This window comes from Doryrhamphus excisus, linkage group LG14, assembly GCF_037039965.1.
Source record: "Doryrhamphus excisus strain RoL-2023G ecotype Guam linkage group LG14, RoL_Dexc_Guam_v1.1, whole genome shotgun sequence".
Lineage (NCBI taxonomy): Eukaryota > Metazoa > Chordata > Actinopteri > Syngnathiformes > Syngnathidae > Doryrhamphus > Doryrhamphus excisus.
In genome coordinates this window covers 7,002,782-7,020,599 of record NC_136370.1, presented here as the reverse complement: position 1 = coordinate 7,020,599, position 17,818 = coordinate 7,002,782, and the positions used below count along the sequence as shown (strand labels likewise).

General features: G+C 38.9%; 3 protein-coding genes across 5 annotated transcripts; 1 reads left to right on the top strand and 2 right to left on the bottom strand.

Annotated features, from left to right (window-relative positions):
- Positions 1–1,128: 1,128 nt before the first annotated feature.
- LOC131140293 (uncharacterized) lies at positions 1,129–4,214 on the bottom strand. The gene has a single exon (XM_058090568.2). The coding sequence runs from the start codon at positions 4,064–4,066 to the stop codon at positions 3,461–3,463; it is 606 nt and encodes a 201-aa protein (XP_057946551.2). The 5' UTR covers positions 4,067–4,214; the 3' UTR covers positions 1,129–3,460.
- A 1,745-nt stretch (positions 4,215–5,959) lies between these two features.
- On the top strand, positions 5,960–10,974 carry LOC131140007 (kelch domain-containing protein 1). Of its 3 annotated transcripts, none has more exons than XM_058090036.2 (13): positions 5,960–6,090; positions 6,401–6,515; positions 7,087–7,157; positions 7,268–7,385; positions 7,601–7,713; positions 7,816–7,903; positions 8,643–8,807; positions 8,889–8,947; positions 9,017–9,126; positions 9,201–9,273; positions 9,334–9,418; positions 10,288–10,340; positions 10,407–10,974. In XM_058090036.2, the coding sequence occupies exons 2-13, from the start codon at positions 6,411–6,413 to the stop codon at positions 10,558–10,560; spliced, it is 1,194 nt and encodes a 397-aa protein (XP_057946019.2). In that variant the 5' UTR covers positions 5,960–6,090; positions 6,401–6,410; the 3' UTR covers positions 10,561–10,974. The 3 variants fall into 3 exon arrangements, with proteins under 3 accessions (XP_057946019.2, XP_057946018.2, XP_057946020.2); XM_058090035.2 differs by having other exon boundaries at positions 6,365–6,515; XM_058090037.2 differs by having other exon boundaries at positions 5,987–6,515; positions 8,649–8,807; positions 10,407–10,967.
- LOC131140011 (uncharacterized) lies at positions 10,558–17,423 on the bottom strand. Its single transcript, XM_078796274.1, has 5 exons — positions 17,298–17,423; positions 16,927–17,080; positions 13,383–13,860; positions 12,310–12,368; positions 10,558–11,694 (listed from the first exon to the last, which is right to left on the bottom strand). Exons 3-5 carry the CDS (start codon positions 13,848–13,850, stop codon positions 11,616–11,618), a joined length of 606 nt encoding a protein of 201 aa, XP_078652400.1. The 5' UTR covers positions 13,851–13,860; positions 16,927–17,080; positions 17,298–17,423; the 3' UTR covers positions 10,558–11,615.
- Positions 17,424–17,818: the final 395 nt, after the last annotated feature.

Below are 17,818 nucleotides of genomic sequence, written 5' to 3'. Positions count from 1 at the left end.
ATCTAAATACACTGTTATCTAACTGGGATTTTAATACATTCCACAGTAAAGAGCCTCGAGAGGAGAAGTGAGTGATTAAATGACCACATAAACCTGCCAATCCAATGCAAAGTGATGTCATTTTCCTCTGAATCAAACACAAACCATTAGGAATTCACAGAATAACAGCTTCATTTCTTATGTAAGATTTTTAATCATTTAGTCAGTTTAATCCTAACAATGTGACCTTATCTTGTACACTGCAGCCCGGTGCTTAAATAAACACTCAAGAAAATTCAACTTAAACAAGAAACTACAGTGAAAAAGTAAGCAGAAAACATCATAAGAACATTCATTCTTTCACTGTGCAGGAGACAGCTTGTTGCAAAAAAAATGGCAGCAATATATATATATATATGATAATCTATAAAGAAGTTCATCATTTCATTGTCAGGGATTAAGGCTGTAAATTGAAGGTTACCAATGAGCACAAAGGACTTACAATCACTGTGAGGGCCAAATAAGATAACTGAAAGTGGAATTTACAGCAAAAAAATTTAATTTTAAGGAAAAAAAAAAGTTCTGCACTTAAGTCTACCACAACACACACGCACATTTACAATCAAAGAAAGAATTCAAATGAAAAAAATAACATGGAAAATAGTGTGGACCTTTGTATGACCTGTTTGGCTAAGTGTGTATATATATATTATGTTATATTTTCTTTTAATATTTTTATTCTTCAGTCATGGGATTCTGGGTCCTTTGGTAGTAGTATTTTAAACTTGTTAGATCAAATTCATTCATTTGTGTTACATGACTGACGTAAAAATATTAGGTAAGGTCCAAAAATGAATCATAATATTAAATACTCAACAGTCAAATAAAGTCTTTTTGAATTATTAAACATTACATTCATTCTGCAAGTGGGCCCCGAGATCTTTGGGAAACTAAAAATAGAGCCTGAAAACAGCATTGTTGTGTCTTTTTTTGGATGTGTTTGCTACTTTTACCATCACTTTGTCAGCAGTGTGATCATTGCCAATGCACAGACATTGCAGAAGGCATATGACAAGCATTATAGGCGATATACTGTGTATACTTGTCTAAGGCCTAATCTGCGCTATAGCTATTCGCTCATAATGGTTGGCAAGCAGACCGACGTTCACCCTGTTGGAGTGGAATGCTTTATCGAGACTTAAGTCAATCGTAAGGTCGTTTATGGCTATCAGGAATTTGAAAGACCAGAACCGAAAAGTCTCCCCTCTGTTCAGCGATGTTCTCATATCGAACGGATCCTTTGAGCCCTTTAAAAGAGTTGATGCAGGAAAAACAATCAAAGCTAATAGTGCATACCACTTATGTACAATGTACCTGCGCATTTTAGGATGTGTTCACTGTAAAGTCCCTTTAAGACAAAACAAATAATCTCCTCTCTTCACTTCTCTTGGTCACAGGTCATCGATTCAGATGTGGATCAAATTCTCTGTTCTGATTCCAAACTACTGTATAGTGATTTACATCCACTCTAACTGGCAAATCAGCCAATCAGGTTTTAGGTGTGAGCATTAACCAATGAGGTAAATGTTTTTTTTAACTCTCAAATTTACATTCATGACCGATGAGCCATCTCATGTCCTGTATTTTAACTTGTGACAGTGTGACAAGGAACTGGGAAAAAAAAACAACAACAACAAACACGCCACGTTCACAAAGCCATCAATTCATTCAGACAGAAAAAAGCAAACTTTAGCACCATTTAAGTGGACCTAGTAAAGTGAATCAACAGACAAAAACCAATTTGGTTCTCGATGTGTTCACATTGCGCTTAATCTCTTTCTGGTCCACTTCAATGCTAAAAGCAATACAAGGCGAAGTGAACCTGAGCTGCTTTGTGTTCACATTGCACCGGTTCGGAATTGACACCAGTTTGCTTTGTTTAAAAGTGTGCTGTCATTTGCACAAATGACTAATGACTCAAAGGGACCAAGAGTAAAAACACCCTAATAAGTAGGGATGTCCCGATATCAGTATCAAAATGCAATATCGGTATCAGATTTTTTTTTTTTTCCAGAAAACGATATTCCAAAAATGCAGAATGTGTTCATTCCACCACAGGAGATATGTCATATTACATATCAGTATCGGAAATTGTGAGTTGGACACTATCAGGATAGCCATTTTCAGAAAAAAGCCAATATCTGACATCCCTACTGAAAAGCCATTTTCGTTCAAATGCTTCTGGATTACAAGCAGACTGGTACCAGACCAGCCCCATACTGGGTTTATATACAAGTTCCAACATTCTAAACAGTGACAGTCTTATAGCAGAATGGCAAGAAACTATTCTAAAACATTGATGCTCAAGTAATATGTCCATTTTCCAGCTTGTGCACTCACATCCCGCATACAGTACACTTCCAATGAAAGCTGAGCTGAGAGTGCTTGGAGCCTCTCAGGCCTTCACCTTCAGATGCCAAGAATAGACATGCACACTCACCGGCCACAGTATCGGGTACACAGAAAACCGCTCAATTTTGTGTGGGTTTTATGGAAGGTTTTTGTTGGGTGTTGGGTAGCTGTGCAAAACATGAGAAACAGTTGTATTTACAACCACAATGAAAGAAATATTGATAAATAAACATTCCAAAATTACATTGCAAATGAATTTGGACTGATTTTTTTTCCAAATTGAAATTATCATGTTTATTTTGTATTTGATTATTTATTTTCTATGCCTTTCTAGTGGGTGATTGGATTCTAACTCACCAAATACAGTTTTATCTTTACTACAACTGAGCATTATCTTGTGTACCCAATGTTGTGTCCGCTAAGTGCCACGTTGTTTCTGTAAGTATAGGATAAATCCATTGCACATGACACGTCGCACGTCTAACCTTGATTCTTTGTTTTGCAATACCTGCTGTCTTCTGGTTGGATACATTCTGTGTGGCTATAGAGAAAGAGCAAACAGTGGTTGCTAGGAGACAGGAGGCCACAGGTGGAGTCCTGTCTCGCTGGTCCGCCGTGCTGCCAAAAAACAGCTTTTTGTAGCAGATGAATCACAGAGAGACGTCAAGGCACATTTTCCCCGTGTTCGAGTGCCTTCGCTCAGTTCCATCTTATTGAACAATGCAGCATCAGCGAGCATCAGTCTCATTTCATTCCTTTAAAATACCTTAAAACATCCAGCACTACTCTGAATTAAGCGTGAATCACTCCATACGTGACTCATCCATGCAGCACCATGCAGTCAGCTGCTACCTATTCTCTTTCTAGGTCCAATCTTAAAAAGCAGCATGGTTTCCATGACAACAAGGAGAAGAGCATCTCCTGATAAGCTCTTGTAGTAGCGTGTAAGAATATTGCAGGCACTCTAAAGATCTGAAGGACCAGCCTCAGGGTAGAAGAGCAAATAAAAAGAGAGTAATGAAAGCGAGATCAAGGACGGCAGAAGCATTTCACAGTAGTAAAAATTGCACTACTTAAGCTTCACAGGCCAAGGCAGGCATGTTCGCAGTCCCAACATAGAGGAGAAGACGATGGTGGGCCTGTGCTTCTTGAACTTCAGGCCTTTCTTCAGGCGCTGGCTGCCCTCAGCCACGTAGATCTCCCCTTGCTGGGAGGCGCCGGACATCCTGGTGAGCAGCTCCCCGTGCAGCACCACCTCCTGCTCTGAGCGCACAAACACCTCTCGGAGCTCCTCCAGACGCCGCTCCATCTCCCTGATTACGCGCTGGCGCTCCTCCACCTCCAGGAGACGCCGGCGAGCGGCTTCAAACTCCATGCTGGAGCTCGGAGTGACCAGTTTGGAGGATGGGGCTGTGGCCGAGGTGGACCCCGGCTCCGAGGTGGCGAGAAGTGCGCCTGTCACCCTCCGGAAGTCGCCCATGGAGATGGAGCGACGGGTTGCCGGGGAGGCCAGCGCCAGGAGGGCGGATGCGGATGTGGAGGGCGGCATGACTGAGTCAGGAAGAGGAAGAGGAGGAGGAGAGGGGGATGATGAGGATGAAGGCCGGTAGGAATCGAGCTGTATGTTGTCCTCAGTTGTGTCTTCATCCTGGGCGATTCTCTGTCGTCTCTTCATGGTTCTGGTCCTGCTGCTGGTTCTGGTTCTCCGTGTGGTCTATCCAAGAGTGGGCAGATGTGCAGTTATGCGGCCTGTTTGACGCTCCATTCATAAGTGATGAAGGACGCGAGCCGGGCTGTCTCTCCATCTGTGGGGGCTCTGACGGGGCTTCAAGGGGTGGAGCTCTCATCGAGCATGCTGGCTTCTGATTGGCTATAGCCTGCCTCTGCTGCTGATGCTACTCTCTCTAGCTCCATTAAACCCTCTCTTTCTGCCGTTCCATCACTATGGTGGTTGCCCCTAGCAACACCCACCAGAGATGGGTGGGGTTAGAGCGAGTGATGCTCCAGTTTAATGTCATTCCCTTTATCACCTCTCTGCTCAGTATGAGCACCATTTCCTGGTCCCCCTTCTATATAGTTCACACTGTGACCCATTTACCCATTTTTCCATTAATTGTATCCTTCCACTATTCCTCCACCTGCAATTGCTGCCTATATTTTGTGCATATTGCGGCAAAAACGCTTTTACATATCTAAAATAGATGTATTTTACCATTTTGTATGAGATTACATGCATCAAACATAATTGCTAACCTCATTTAACATATAATAATGTTTGTTCTATGTTATTCTTGTTCCTATCCAAGCATATTCTGTAATTGTGGCTGTATATCAGAGAGCTATTCTAATATTCTGCATAATTCCTTTATTTTATTTATAGCCAATAAAACACACTCCATTATTTTGAGATAAATTGATTAAAAATCACATAATTTGAGAATAATTTTGACTATAAAATAGTTATTATAATTTAAACAATTCACCACAGAATAAGCAGTGATGTACATAATTCTATGGTGTAAGACAAGAAACACTTTATTCTACCAAAAATAGTAAGTTTGAGTACCCTTACAGTGGCTGTGAGCACAACTGATTTGTGAAGTCAGGGATGAAGACCGAAAGTAGTAGTCTACAATAATGCCTTTGGGGGGGGAAGATTTATATGGTTGCGCAAGATAGCTACTCAATCCAAACTAATCCTACATGTTGCACACACAGTGTAATCACCGGCAGTGAATATAATTTGGACTGCCTGTAAATTCACACACACACACAGACACACACAGAAAACAAAAAACAAACCATAACTGAAATCTGAACTCAGTATAATGCACCTGACATATTTGAGTGTGTTCATTCCCCATTTTATAAGCTCCAACTGTGATTACATCTGCATGACTTTCAATCTGCCAAACCGCACCCTGCCTCTGTGCCAGATTACATTAATCTGTGTGCTGTTTGTTTTTGGTGCACATTTGTTTGCTTATTTCATGATAAATGAGTGTGAATATCACTGCCTGAAAATAATTGTTGTGTGTCATTAGATGTACATGGCAGTGTCATATTTTTGAAATGTGAACATTCAGTGGACAAAAATGTTTCTACCAAAATGGAGCTACAACATGCTGTTTGTTTTTGAGTCTTAATTTTAGTTTAATATTTTAATGTTATATATATATGTATGTATGTATGTATGTATGTATGTATGTATGTATGTATGTATGTATGTATGTATATATATATGTATATATATATATATATTTATATATACACGACACATTTTTAAAAAATCTATTAATCTATTATCTTTTATCTATTATTAATCTATTAAATTCTATTAATTAATACATTACAATGGCTGGATATACTAATTTGGAATAAACACACGTATGATGTAGGTCTACAACACAGAAATGTTGCTTTGTCACATAGTTGCATTGGCATAGTACACAATTTATTTGATTTTTGGTTAATTATCACGCTCTAATTCGATTGTTTTGTTAATGTGCAGCATTTAGATTTTATTATGAAAAGCCACGGCTCACCGGATATGTTGTTTTATTTTGAAAATAACCGCTCAGGATATGTCGTTTTGTTTTGAAGCTGTTTTGACACAGCTGAGCTAATGTGTCAGGGACATCGACCTATGTCATGTTACGTATACCAGACATTGCAGCTTCAATAACATGAGAACAAACGGTACGAATGTGTCAAAAAAGCTCTGCTGGTTATGTTTAAAGTGCGTTTATGTTGTAAACCTGCTAAAAATTGCTGTTTTTTATGTCCGTCTCAATCACCTGTTTTCTGATATTAGCTGTATAGCTAGCTCTGTGTCAAACGAGACAGTGCTGTCTAACAGTCAGCTAACATTCATGGCACAGTTGAGAATGTGTTTTTTTTTACGAGTTATGTCTTCCATTGCCGTAGCACAAGTATAGCGTAGGAGAGTGGTAAGAAGATAATTTTTTTGCAGTGAACATTTCACTCTCCGGTTGCTGTTGATATTTAGCCGCTCGTCCATGGAGTCGTTGTTCGAGAGCCGCTCGGAGCTGATTGCTCGCGAACGCAGTGGACACACGGCAGTGGTAGAGGGGAACCTTCTGTACGTGTGGGGAGGCTACATGGTAAATATACGCATTAATAAACATACCTGACAAGCTTGAATGTTATACCACACATATCACTTCATTAGGTACACCTGCAACCCAATCAGGGGCGTATTAAGTCATTTAGGGCCCAAGGAAAACCTACCTAGTCATTGTGGCCCGCCACATCTTTTTTATTTTTACAAAATGTGAGTGTAATTTTGAACACTTTACTGGTTTGAAATAAAAAAATGATTTTAAATATTATCATCTTCTGACAAGTGTGGATATTAAAAAAATATCCTTTTCACTGAACTGCATCTGTTTCTAATGATTTGGTTAGAAACAAACAAAATGCCGCAGACTATAACATAACAAACAGAGTGGAATGTTATCCTAATACTTTTTAGGGAGTGTCACTCAAAAATGAGTATTCCCTTAGTTGAATTTGCATGGATTTTATTAGATTGTGCATGTCTACCTGTTACTTATATGTACCTTGGGTCACAAGTGTCCTCTGGACTGCAATTTGGACACCTCTGGTCTTCTATAGTTATATGTAAAAGAATGGTAGGATTATGTCTTCAAGTAATGTTTATCATCTCCACAGTCAGTTGATGATGATGAAGTCTTCCTCCCCAACGATGAATTCTGGGTATATGACCTAGAACAAGGCATATGGTAAGAATATTAAATCTGTGTGTAACATTGTTGCAATAATGCGGTGTTGTAGTCCATGTACAACGTTTAACAGAAAAGTTGCTCATCTGCATTTTTTCTTCTTTTCTAAGGCAAAAGTTCCACATGACGGGCGAAGTCCCACCCTCCATGTCGGGGGCCTGTGGTTGCTCCCTGAATGGTCACATGTACATATTTGGAGGTTGCGATGACAACGGGCAGACCAATCAAGTGAGACACATGAGGCTAATGCTGTTAGCTGATTCCACAGGGACTAAAGTATTGAGAGACTCACCGCATAATTAATTAATTAATTACTCGGCTGGATGACAGTGTCAGAATACTGCGGTGCATATGCTGTAAATGACTTGACATATAAAATAAACAGATCGGTTTGATGAATGCCTTATAAAACAATCCTTAATTAAGGTAGGACTTTCCAACAGATCTATCGGGTCAACCTGACAGGCGGTGAATACAAATGGATGAACGTCGAGCACCGAATCGGTTGTTCTCCATCACCTCGAGACAAACTATCCTGCTGGCTTCATAAAGGAAGGTAAGATAGCACTTCCTTTCACGGATATAAAGATATTTGAGTATTATATAGGCATAGTCAGTTTTGATCTTTTATTAAAAGAAACCATTTTGTGTTCTCCAGAATCATTTACTTTGGAGGATATGGTCACAAACTTCTGGCAGAGGTCGACAGAAGAAACGGAAGCTTCATTGTGGATGATTTATCAGAGGTGAGTTTATTCCACAAATATATACATTTTTATTGCTACTTTTCATTTGGATAGTTCAGTAATCCCCTAAAAATGCTATGGGCTATTTGAGGCCCTTGGCCATCTCTGTGTGGAGTTTGCATGTTCTCCCTGTGCATGCGTGGATTTTCTCCGGGTACTCCGGTTTCCTCCCACATTCCAAAAACATGCTAGGTTAATTGGCGACTCCAAATTGTCCATAGGTATGAATGTGAGTGTGAATGGTTGTTTGTCTATATGTGCCCTGTGATTGGCTGGCGACCAGTCCGGGGTGTAGAAGACAGCTGGGACAGCCCCCCACAACCCTTGTGAGGTAAAGCGGTAGAATGAATGAATGAATGAATGAATGTTATTGTTGTATTATTGTATTTATTCATTTGGAAAAATTAAAGTGCATAAGAGTGCACAATTATTATATTTTTAGCAACTAAAATGTGTAGTGTAATTAAGTAATAAGTCATTATTATTATCATACATTATAATTTAAGTACATATAATTTTTACATTAAGTCATGTGTGGGGTACCCATTCCAATTATCTAATAATTATTATTTTTTTCCATGGAAAATATATTTTATTATTTAACTTTATAACACATTAATTTTAATGTTATATAAAACCATTTATATTCACTTAGCCATTTCTGTCAAGAAGTGTTGATCTTCCTCAGAGGGCACATAACGTTTTTCCTGGGATAAAATATAGTTTGTCTTGTGTGTTGTTTGAGGACATGCTGTGGGGATGGAACAACGAGGTGCACATATTTGATCCCAGACAGTCCAGTTGGAGTCAAGCTCAAACACACGGCCATGCTCCCGCCCCCAGAGCGGCCCATGCCAGCGCCAAGCTGGGAACCAGGGGCTACATTTGTGGTGGCAGAGTGAAGGTAAGAGCACTTGTCAGCATTATTGGAAATAAAATATTCATTATTTCTGCTTTTTTTTCCCCCTCTTTTTGATTTATGCAGGAAACGAGAACCAGCGACATTTACTGCTTGGACCTTGAGTCATGGACGTGGTCAGAAATGTGAGTTGCTGTGATGCGTCACCCTTGCATGTCATTGTTTTTGACATTGTTGTCAATGACTGTGTACAGAGTGGCAGTGTCGAGTGTTCCAGTGGGCAGGTCGTGGCACTCGCTCACGGCATCGTCTGAGAGCACCTTGTTTCTCTTTGGCGGTCTTAGTGCGGACTGCAAGCCCATGAGTAAGAACATTACCTGATATTGCTTTCACATGCTTCTCCTGTCCCATTTCCTTGTCTTTTTTCTGGACCACCAGGTGATGGCTGGCTGTTTGACATGGAGACAAAGACATGGAGAGAAGTGGAGCACCCTTTTAAGAACAAGCCAAGGTAGCGGATTATACTCAAACCATCAATGAATATTGTGCAGCATTGTGATTCTGGTCCTAGGTTGTGGCACTCTGCGTGTCCTGGCAAAGACTCTGATATCATTGTGTTTGGAGGCAGCTGTGATTACATCCTCCTTGTTGACACGGTGAGTAGCTCCATGTCAAAATAGGCATGGTGAATCAAAGGAAAGAAATAGTGTTAATAGGACAGTGACACTCTTTTTCTCTTTTTGACAAGGAAAACTGTCTGTCAGCATTAATATCAAATTTTGGGGGATGTCTCTTACGTTGGACTTGGTGGTTAACTGAACAAAAACAACTAAAAACACACAGGAAGAAACTGCATTTACAAAAATCAGTATGTGTGACATAAAGCAAGCACATCAAATAGTTAACAATTTAAAATCCATCCATTTTCTATGCCACTTATCCTCATTAGGGTCGTGGGGGTATGCTATTATCCCAACTTCGGGGGAGGTCCACCCTGGACTGGTCACCAGCCAATCACAGGGCACATATAGACAAACAACCATTCACACTCACATTCATACCTATGGACAATTTGGAGTCGCCAATTAACCTAGCATGTTTTTGGAATGTGGGAGGAAACCGGATAATCCTGAGGGGGGGGGGGATACTTGTGCGCTAACCACTCATCCGCCGCGCAGCCTGTATGTATAATATCTTGTTCAAAATTCTTTTGATTAAATGTTTACAATTGTAATAGTAAATTTGCTATTATTAGAAGAAACAGTTGTTTGTATTCTGAAAGTAGAAACAAATTGTTTTGAAAGCATCACGTTCGGGAATGCTGTAAGACCAGAAAAGGGTTTGTTTCTGTGAGCCACTACGTCTCTTCACAGGAGAGAAAAAGTATATCAGACAAAAACACCAGTGCACTCCCCTCCTCTCCACGTTAATTTCACTTGCAAGTTTAAGTATAATAATCTGTCTTACATATACTGTAGCCTAGTGAGATTGCTAGTGAGTCAGCTAATCATCAATTTGTCCTCAGGGTCACTGCAATGATGCTCTAGTGTTCCAGATGGCGCCGTACCCGCTTTTCAGGTGAACAATTCTCTATTGTTGAGGTTCTTCATACATGGACACCAAACTTTTTTTTTATCATTATAGAATTTGCGAGGACTACATTGCAAAAAACGTTAGCACCTGTGATGCTCTCCGACAGCAGCTCCCTCTCCTCCCTTCCAAACTGTGCACGGCGGTGAACAGGAGAATAACATTCTACAGGCCTTCAAAGAAAGTCAGTCACAGTCAACTCCTCTGAATGCCAACAACAATGTGTTTTATTAGCCTTAATCTTATTTAAATTACATTCATTTTAAATATTTAACTTCAAAGGTTGTTGGTTACAATTTTTACCTTATGTTTTTAAATGCATATTGTAAAACATTTAAAGAATGTTGCATTTATGTTGGTGGTACAAATGTAAAAACAAAACAAAAAAACATTAAATGTTTTTGTACTATCCACCTGCCTAAACTGTCATTATGATGATTAAATGGCACATATGACATGTTTTATCGACCTTTCTATTGGAAAAAGTCAAAACACACAACACAAGTTTGTGGTGGGAAGTCACCAGTCGTTGAACACACCTGAGGCATGCAGAAAAGTATTAAGGCACTAAGAGAAGAATAAAATACTACCGCAAAACAGTAGAAATACTGTGTTACCTGACAAAAATAAAGTTAGCATAAAAATAAAGGCATTTTCCCTCACTTTTAACAGTGCCAACAACTTTACGTTTAAGTCTGTTCTCATTCTATAACAACTTTATTCTTGTAATTTTTTTCTTGAAGCCCACCCACTTCTTTTGTTTTTTGTTTCAAAATATAAACATTTTACTGCCACAACTGTACACCTTTTTAAATGCCAATTTTCCTAATATTGTGGCATATTTTGCATTTAAAAAAAGTATTATCTTATTTTTATTTACACGTGACGGTCTTAACCTCTTAATTTTACAACTTTATTGTAACTTTTTCAATGTCTCATGTCTTAATACACACATAAAGTACATGCTGGTATCCCACCACTAGGTGGCAGCAGATCTGCATGGCTGAAAGTGAAGCGGTTTTGGTCCATTAGAAGGCTTTGAAGGAGAATTGCTCATTCCATGTGGTCAGGAAACCTTAAATAAACATGGCTAGCAGCACATGGCTTCCTTTGCACATTGGCAGCATTAACTAAAAGTCGCTCACTTTGGAACACTCTTATTTCCATAGCAACGCCCGACAATGTTTTTTTTACTAAACTAGACTGGTTCCATATGAAGTGGGTGTGTTGTCTTTACATGTTAAATGCAAAAACAGTGAAAGGTCAACTAAAGTCCCTCTCAATGGTGTCCATCAGTTCTTCTTCCGAGCCGTCATACAGGATGACGGGCGTGGCTAAAGTGCTGAAAAGAGAGGACAGATATGGGAAGTTTAAAAAAAATACTAAAAATAAATACTTTTCAAAACCTAGTTTCTAATAGTAATGTAACATAACAACAGGCACAACAATATTATGTAATAATCATAATATAGAATATGAAAAAATAATAGGGCAGTCAAATGATTAAATGTTTTATCAAATTAATCCGTTTTCAAATTAATTAATCATGATTAATCAGCATTTACCACTATTTGCGAAATATGCCCATTTTTACTGTATTTTATGATGAGAAAGATAAATGACAGGACATATGTATCTATTTTAACAGTGCCAAATGAACTGAAACATTTGAAAATGTATTTGTCTAAAGCGAGGGTCCCAACCCGCCATACTTGTACTTGTGTGCTCTCTATGTGCAAAATCTTCTGCAATATCTGTGGATCTGTATTTGGTGCATAACCCTAATAAAAATAGGTTACAAAAAATAAGACGTATAAAACAAAAACAACTTGTTTTCACGCGAACATGCTTCTTGTTCCTAATTGAATCTGCTGTATTTGGGCAATATGATCTGACTAGATGTTTAACTCCTCCACTGAGCTCTCCAATTCATTATTGATCAGAATGATCGACTTACATCTGCTTTTGTGATGATGGAGGGACGTCTCCCAGCATTGGTCCTGTTGTCAAGAAGGCCTGACAAGGAAAAGGAAACATGTTAGTTTGATAATTAGTGGTTCTAGTTATAATTAATGAGAACTTGTAAACATTGCACTTTCACAAAGGTTACAATGAGCGATGATTTTGTTTTTGTTAGGTTAGCACTTCCCAGCAGATGCACAGACCCACCCCCGAGTGATCTAATAATTTTTGCCATGACTGTATGTGTATGTGTAAATAAATATAATATAAATACAGTGAGAGTAAAAAGTATTTGATCCCTTGCTGATTTTGTTGGTTTGCCAGCTAATAAAGACATAATCATTCTATACATTTAATGGGAGATGCATTCTAACACGGAGAGATAACATTTCAAAAAGAAAATACAGAAAATAACTATATTATATACTATATATTTTAATTCATGAGGGAAATAAGTATTTGATCCCACTCGCCAAAAGCACTTGGTGGCAAGGACCAGCGGTCAGACTTGGTTTGTTGTAGTTAACCACAAGGTTAGCACACACACCAGCGGGAATTCTGGCCCCACTCCTCTTGAAATGAAGATCGGTGGGCTGTCGCTTGGCAACTTGGACCTTCAGCTCCCTCCATAGATTTTCGATTGGATTGAGGTCCAGAGACTGGCTGGGCCACTCCATGACCTTAATGTGATTCTTCTTGAGCCACTCATTTGCTTGCCTTTCGTCTGACTACAGAACCTTTTTCCATCACATTTTGCATCTTTGAGGTGATCACTGGCATACTTTAGGCGGGTCGCAAGTGCCTTCTTAAGGAGGGGTACCTAGCATGAAGTGTTGCCAATTGTTTTCCTGGTGACCGTGTTCCCAACTGACTCGAGTTTTCAGTATAGTATAATTAATATAATGTAATACATATGCGCTATGTTGACATTTCTTATATGTTTGTTCCAATAAAGTTATCTAACAATGTACTGTAAATTATTGTGTTAAGTGTTTCAACATGACCTTTGCTGAGTTGTGTTTAAGTGACAAAATATGTGCAAATTAGAGACATTTCAGTGTTTCTTACTTTATGTGCGGCAGTGAAGGCATCATCGCTCCTCTCGTTGTTTGCTCCCGGGGAGCCATGTGGCCCCTGTGCCCCACTCAGGCCTGAGTGGGACGCCCCCTGCTGACCCTCATCCTCCTCCCGGCTACTGAAATGACACAGTCCGTACGTTCTGGACCTTTTGGAACACTTCTTGACACAAGTCCTCTTCCGTTCCTCCACCACCACGTCCTCCTCCTCATAGCCGGCGAGGACGGCGTCCAACTCGGGGTCCACGTCGTCGTCGTCCCCGGAGAGCTCCGAGTCGTGCCCGGCGCTGTGACAGTCCGATGGTGGAGCCCTGCGGCGGGCGTGGATCCTCAGGAGGTGGAAGGCTCGGGCCGGAGTGTGTTTGGACGTAGAGACCGCTGCGGTTGTTTTGGCCGCCTTGTTAGCCTCGCTCAGCCCCGCAGGTGCCACTTTAGTCCGGCGGCTTGTCCCGCTGCCCATCGCGACTTCTCTAAATCACGAAACGGAGCAAAATAGCCATTTTGTTGCGTTTAAAGTTGACTCGTAAAAACGAAAGTTTGTACGACTTCAGAACTGACTCGTTGGATCTCCTCGCAGGGATCTGAGGCAGAACTTCTCTGTGTTACATAACGCTACTTGGACCCACAACCACATGCTGAAAAAAAACAACTCCGCCTCCTTCTTATAAAAAGGACAAACATGACACCTCCGTCATGATGCCAACTTTCCCCCAGTACCTGAAGGGGTCAATGACGTCATGTTTCTCAAGCATGATTTCTGAAGCAAAGGCTGTGTTCAACTACTTAGACTTAGTGAGGTCAATGCTGCTCTCGTTTTCATTTAGAGGAACAAAGAACATTCCTTTCTGACAGCTGATTTTTTTCTGTCCTGTTGCACATACAAAAGACACAGCAGGGACATCTCCATGGGTCTATCTCCATGGGTCCATCTCCACGGGTCCATCTCCAAGTGAAGATGTTTGCTCTGTCTCCATCTGTCCTGTCTTTCTGCGAGCAACACCAAATGTTTCCAGAGAAAAGGACTAATTGGAAGAAAATGTCAAGTGAGTGACATTTCTTGACTTTTAGTTTGATTTTAGGGGTGACAAGAGTGTCCCGTTTCTACCAGTGGTGTCCAAAGTGCGGCCTGGGGGCCATTTGCGGTGGTCCGTTTGTTTTGCATTCGCCCAGGTAAACACTTGTCACTTCCTTAGGTACACCTCCAAAACAACAGCTGTGTGTCCAAAGTGTACACGTTCTAATTGATACCACAAGAATACTGCATTCCCACATAGTATAAATAATTTGGAAAACTAGTTTAATCCTAAAACTTATTTGTGAGGATTTACAATACATTGTTCTCTCGTTATATCGCGGTTCACCTTTCGCTGACTTGTTTAAGTGCATATAAACACACATTGTGTTCTGCATTCTTGTGGTGTATTAAAGCAATCTATCAGTGCTCTGTTGTATGTCTGCTGTATTTACTACTGCTAACAGTAGTCAGATTTGAATTTGTGTACCACTGAAGTAAAAATGTCCTTCATCCTCCTCCTCAGAGCCACAACGTCATGATTGGCTAAGGGAGAACCCGCCCATTGTGTTCAGATTGGCTGTAGTCCATAAATCTCCTTGTACAGGACTCCCAGTTTCCTATTTGCTAGTGCTCATAGGTCGCATTTATGGAATATTGGAAATGAATCTTCGGTTCAAGGAGGGCTACCAGGAGAAGTAAAACCCAACAATATTAGAGATATTTCAGTGTTTTTTTCCCACAAGGATACAAAAACACTACAGCTGAATGGTGCTGGGAAGAGGCTCATCAGAGGAGTTGAATAGGGTGAGTCAATAATTTATTGAGTCTAAGGTATTCCTCAAAAAACATGTTTTTGATATCATGCCGTTCACATTTTTAACTTATCTTTTATACATTTTAAGAAATTTTTGTTTTTGTGTTACTACCCCAACCTTCCATAAGCGGGTCAAAAATGACCCGGTCAGGTTGTTTTCTTGAAATATCTTCGTAATGAAATTTTTTTTTATCATTTCATATTCCAGGTATTCCTCAAAAAACATGTTTTTGATATCACGCTGTTCACATTTTTAACTTATCTTCTATACATTTTAAGAAATTTTTGTTTTTGTGTTACTACCCCAACCTTCCATAAGTAGGTAAAAAATGACCCGGTTATGTTGTTTTCTTGAAATATCTTCGTAATGAAAATTAAAAAAAAAAAACATGTTTCAATATCATGCTGTTCACATTTTTAACTTATCTTTTATACATTTTAAGAAATTTTTGTTTTTGTGTTACTACCCCAACCTTCATAAGCGGGTCAAAAATGACCCGGTCAGGTTGTTTTCTTGAAATATCTTCGTAATGAAATTTTTTTATCATTTCATATTCCAGGTATTCCTCAAAAAACATGTTTTTGATATCACGCTGTTCACATTTTTAACTTACCTTTATGCAACACACAATGGATCCTCACATTTTCTATTGTTGTCATTTTCTTTTTCAAAGATGTAAAAAAGTGAAAAATTAAGATGTTTCTAACATGAAATCATTCTTGTGTGGTTCTAAATATCATACAAGTGATTATTCCTAACCAAAATGGCAAAATTGGCATAAAAAGGCATTGATTCTTGTATGGGTCATTTTTGACCCCCTTATGGAAGAGTGTAGGGTCCAGTCACTTGTGCATTTAAGGGTTAAAGTAACAACACTGCTTTGCTTCTTACAGAGCAGTCTTTTTCTTACTCAAACTAGTAAACGACTGTACAACTATAACTTCATTATTTATAGATCTAATCAAAACACCCACGAGAGCTGCTTTTAATATTTTCTACACTCAAAAAATAAATGTTTAGCCTCAACAAAAAAAAATCAACGCAACAGTTTCCATTAGTCTTTCTTAGTTATGACAACTTAATTTGAAATTGCTTTGAACCAACAAACAATATTGCATTGCACGAATTAGCTTTTCCTCTTCACTCAAAGCTTATTTTAAGTAATGCTTACTGAATAATTGTTGTCATAGAGACAAGTTTTTAAGTTTGTGACTCAAAAAAATATGTTAAGTCAACTGACTTAATCATTTTATTCAAAGTAGTTTAATTTGTTGTCTACTTAATTATAATAACAATGCACACAGCTTTTTTAAGTAGCAGTAACTTAATATATATATATATGTTTACTATATATATATATATATATATGTGTGTGTGTGTGTGTATTATGTTACCAAGCGAATTTTATTAAGTCATGGCAACTTGAATTTTGTTTTAAACTTACCAACAATAAAATTTGAGTGTATATGACATGCTAAATTAAGTCCACGTAATAGCCAACATTATTATTTGAACATAACTTAAAAAATAAAGTTAGCAACTTAGAAAGTTTATCTAAATCAATTAATTATTGCATTTATGTATTAAATCAAGTGGTGTCAATAGATACTCTGAATTACTTTTTAGAGTGTACTCTAAGAAACAAAATATTATAAATAAACACATTATGTGTTGGTGTGGCTCTTGTTTTGTTTGTGTGTCAGTACCAGTGGATCCTTAAAGAGACAAGGCGCACATCTGGAGAACAAGTCAACAGCTTCCATTCCAGACGAGGAGGAAGAAGACGGAGGCCACAGCCCAGCTTGCTGCATAACTGTGGCTTTTTTTTTCCTTCTTCACACGTCGACTTCACACTGCTTCCTGCACACAAGACTAGCAAGACTTTAGTCTGGGTTTTTTTTTTTTCAGTGCTGTAAAAGCATAAAATACTTTCTAAAGGCAGGCGGTAATCAAGCAAGCAAAGGCCTATGGAAATGTTGTAAGTGTGACATGGTTGCCGGGGCAACAGACAATGAGGCCAACTGGAGTTCAGCTGGAATTAAAAAAAAAAAAAGTATCTCTCTTTGGGCTATCTTACTGAATGTAGTCCCATTAGAACATGGAGATGAAGACATCTGCTGCCTCGCTGACGTTGCAAGTACGTCACGCACGTCAACCTCCGACCTCGTCCGCTTCTCTTACATTTGTGTTGACGTTTACGACCGCTAGAGGGGGCCACCATCTTGTTTCAAAACGCTTAACGACAGGAACTAACTTGAATGGATTCATTCTCTGTACCAACAACTCTATACTACCAATTACATACTTAACTTCAGAGAGTACCAGGCACCTACAAGTAAGATCTTTATTTGTACATATGTCGTTTTTATAGTAATACTCAAGCTTGCATATGCATTTGTGCATTTTTTAAACTAATTTTTGACTGTTTTACCTTACCTTTACATGACTGATACATAAGTGCAACAATGTATTTCAATTCCTTCAGTGTTTCAAAGAATATTATGTATCAGGTATGGTACTATATTTTATACAATATTGTATTGTTTTTTTTTTCCAAGAAAGGCACCTATAGATAAAATGTATTAAGATATTCTTTTT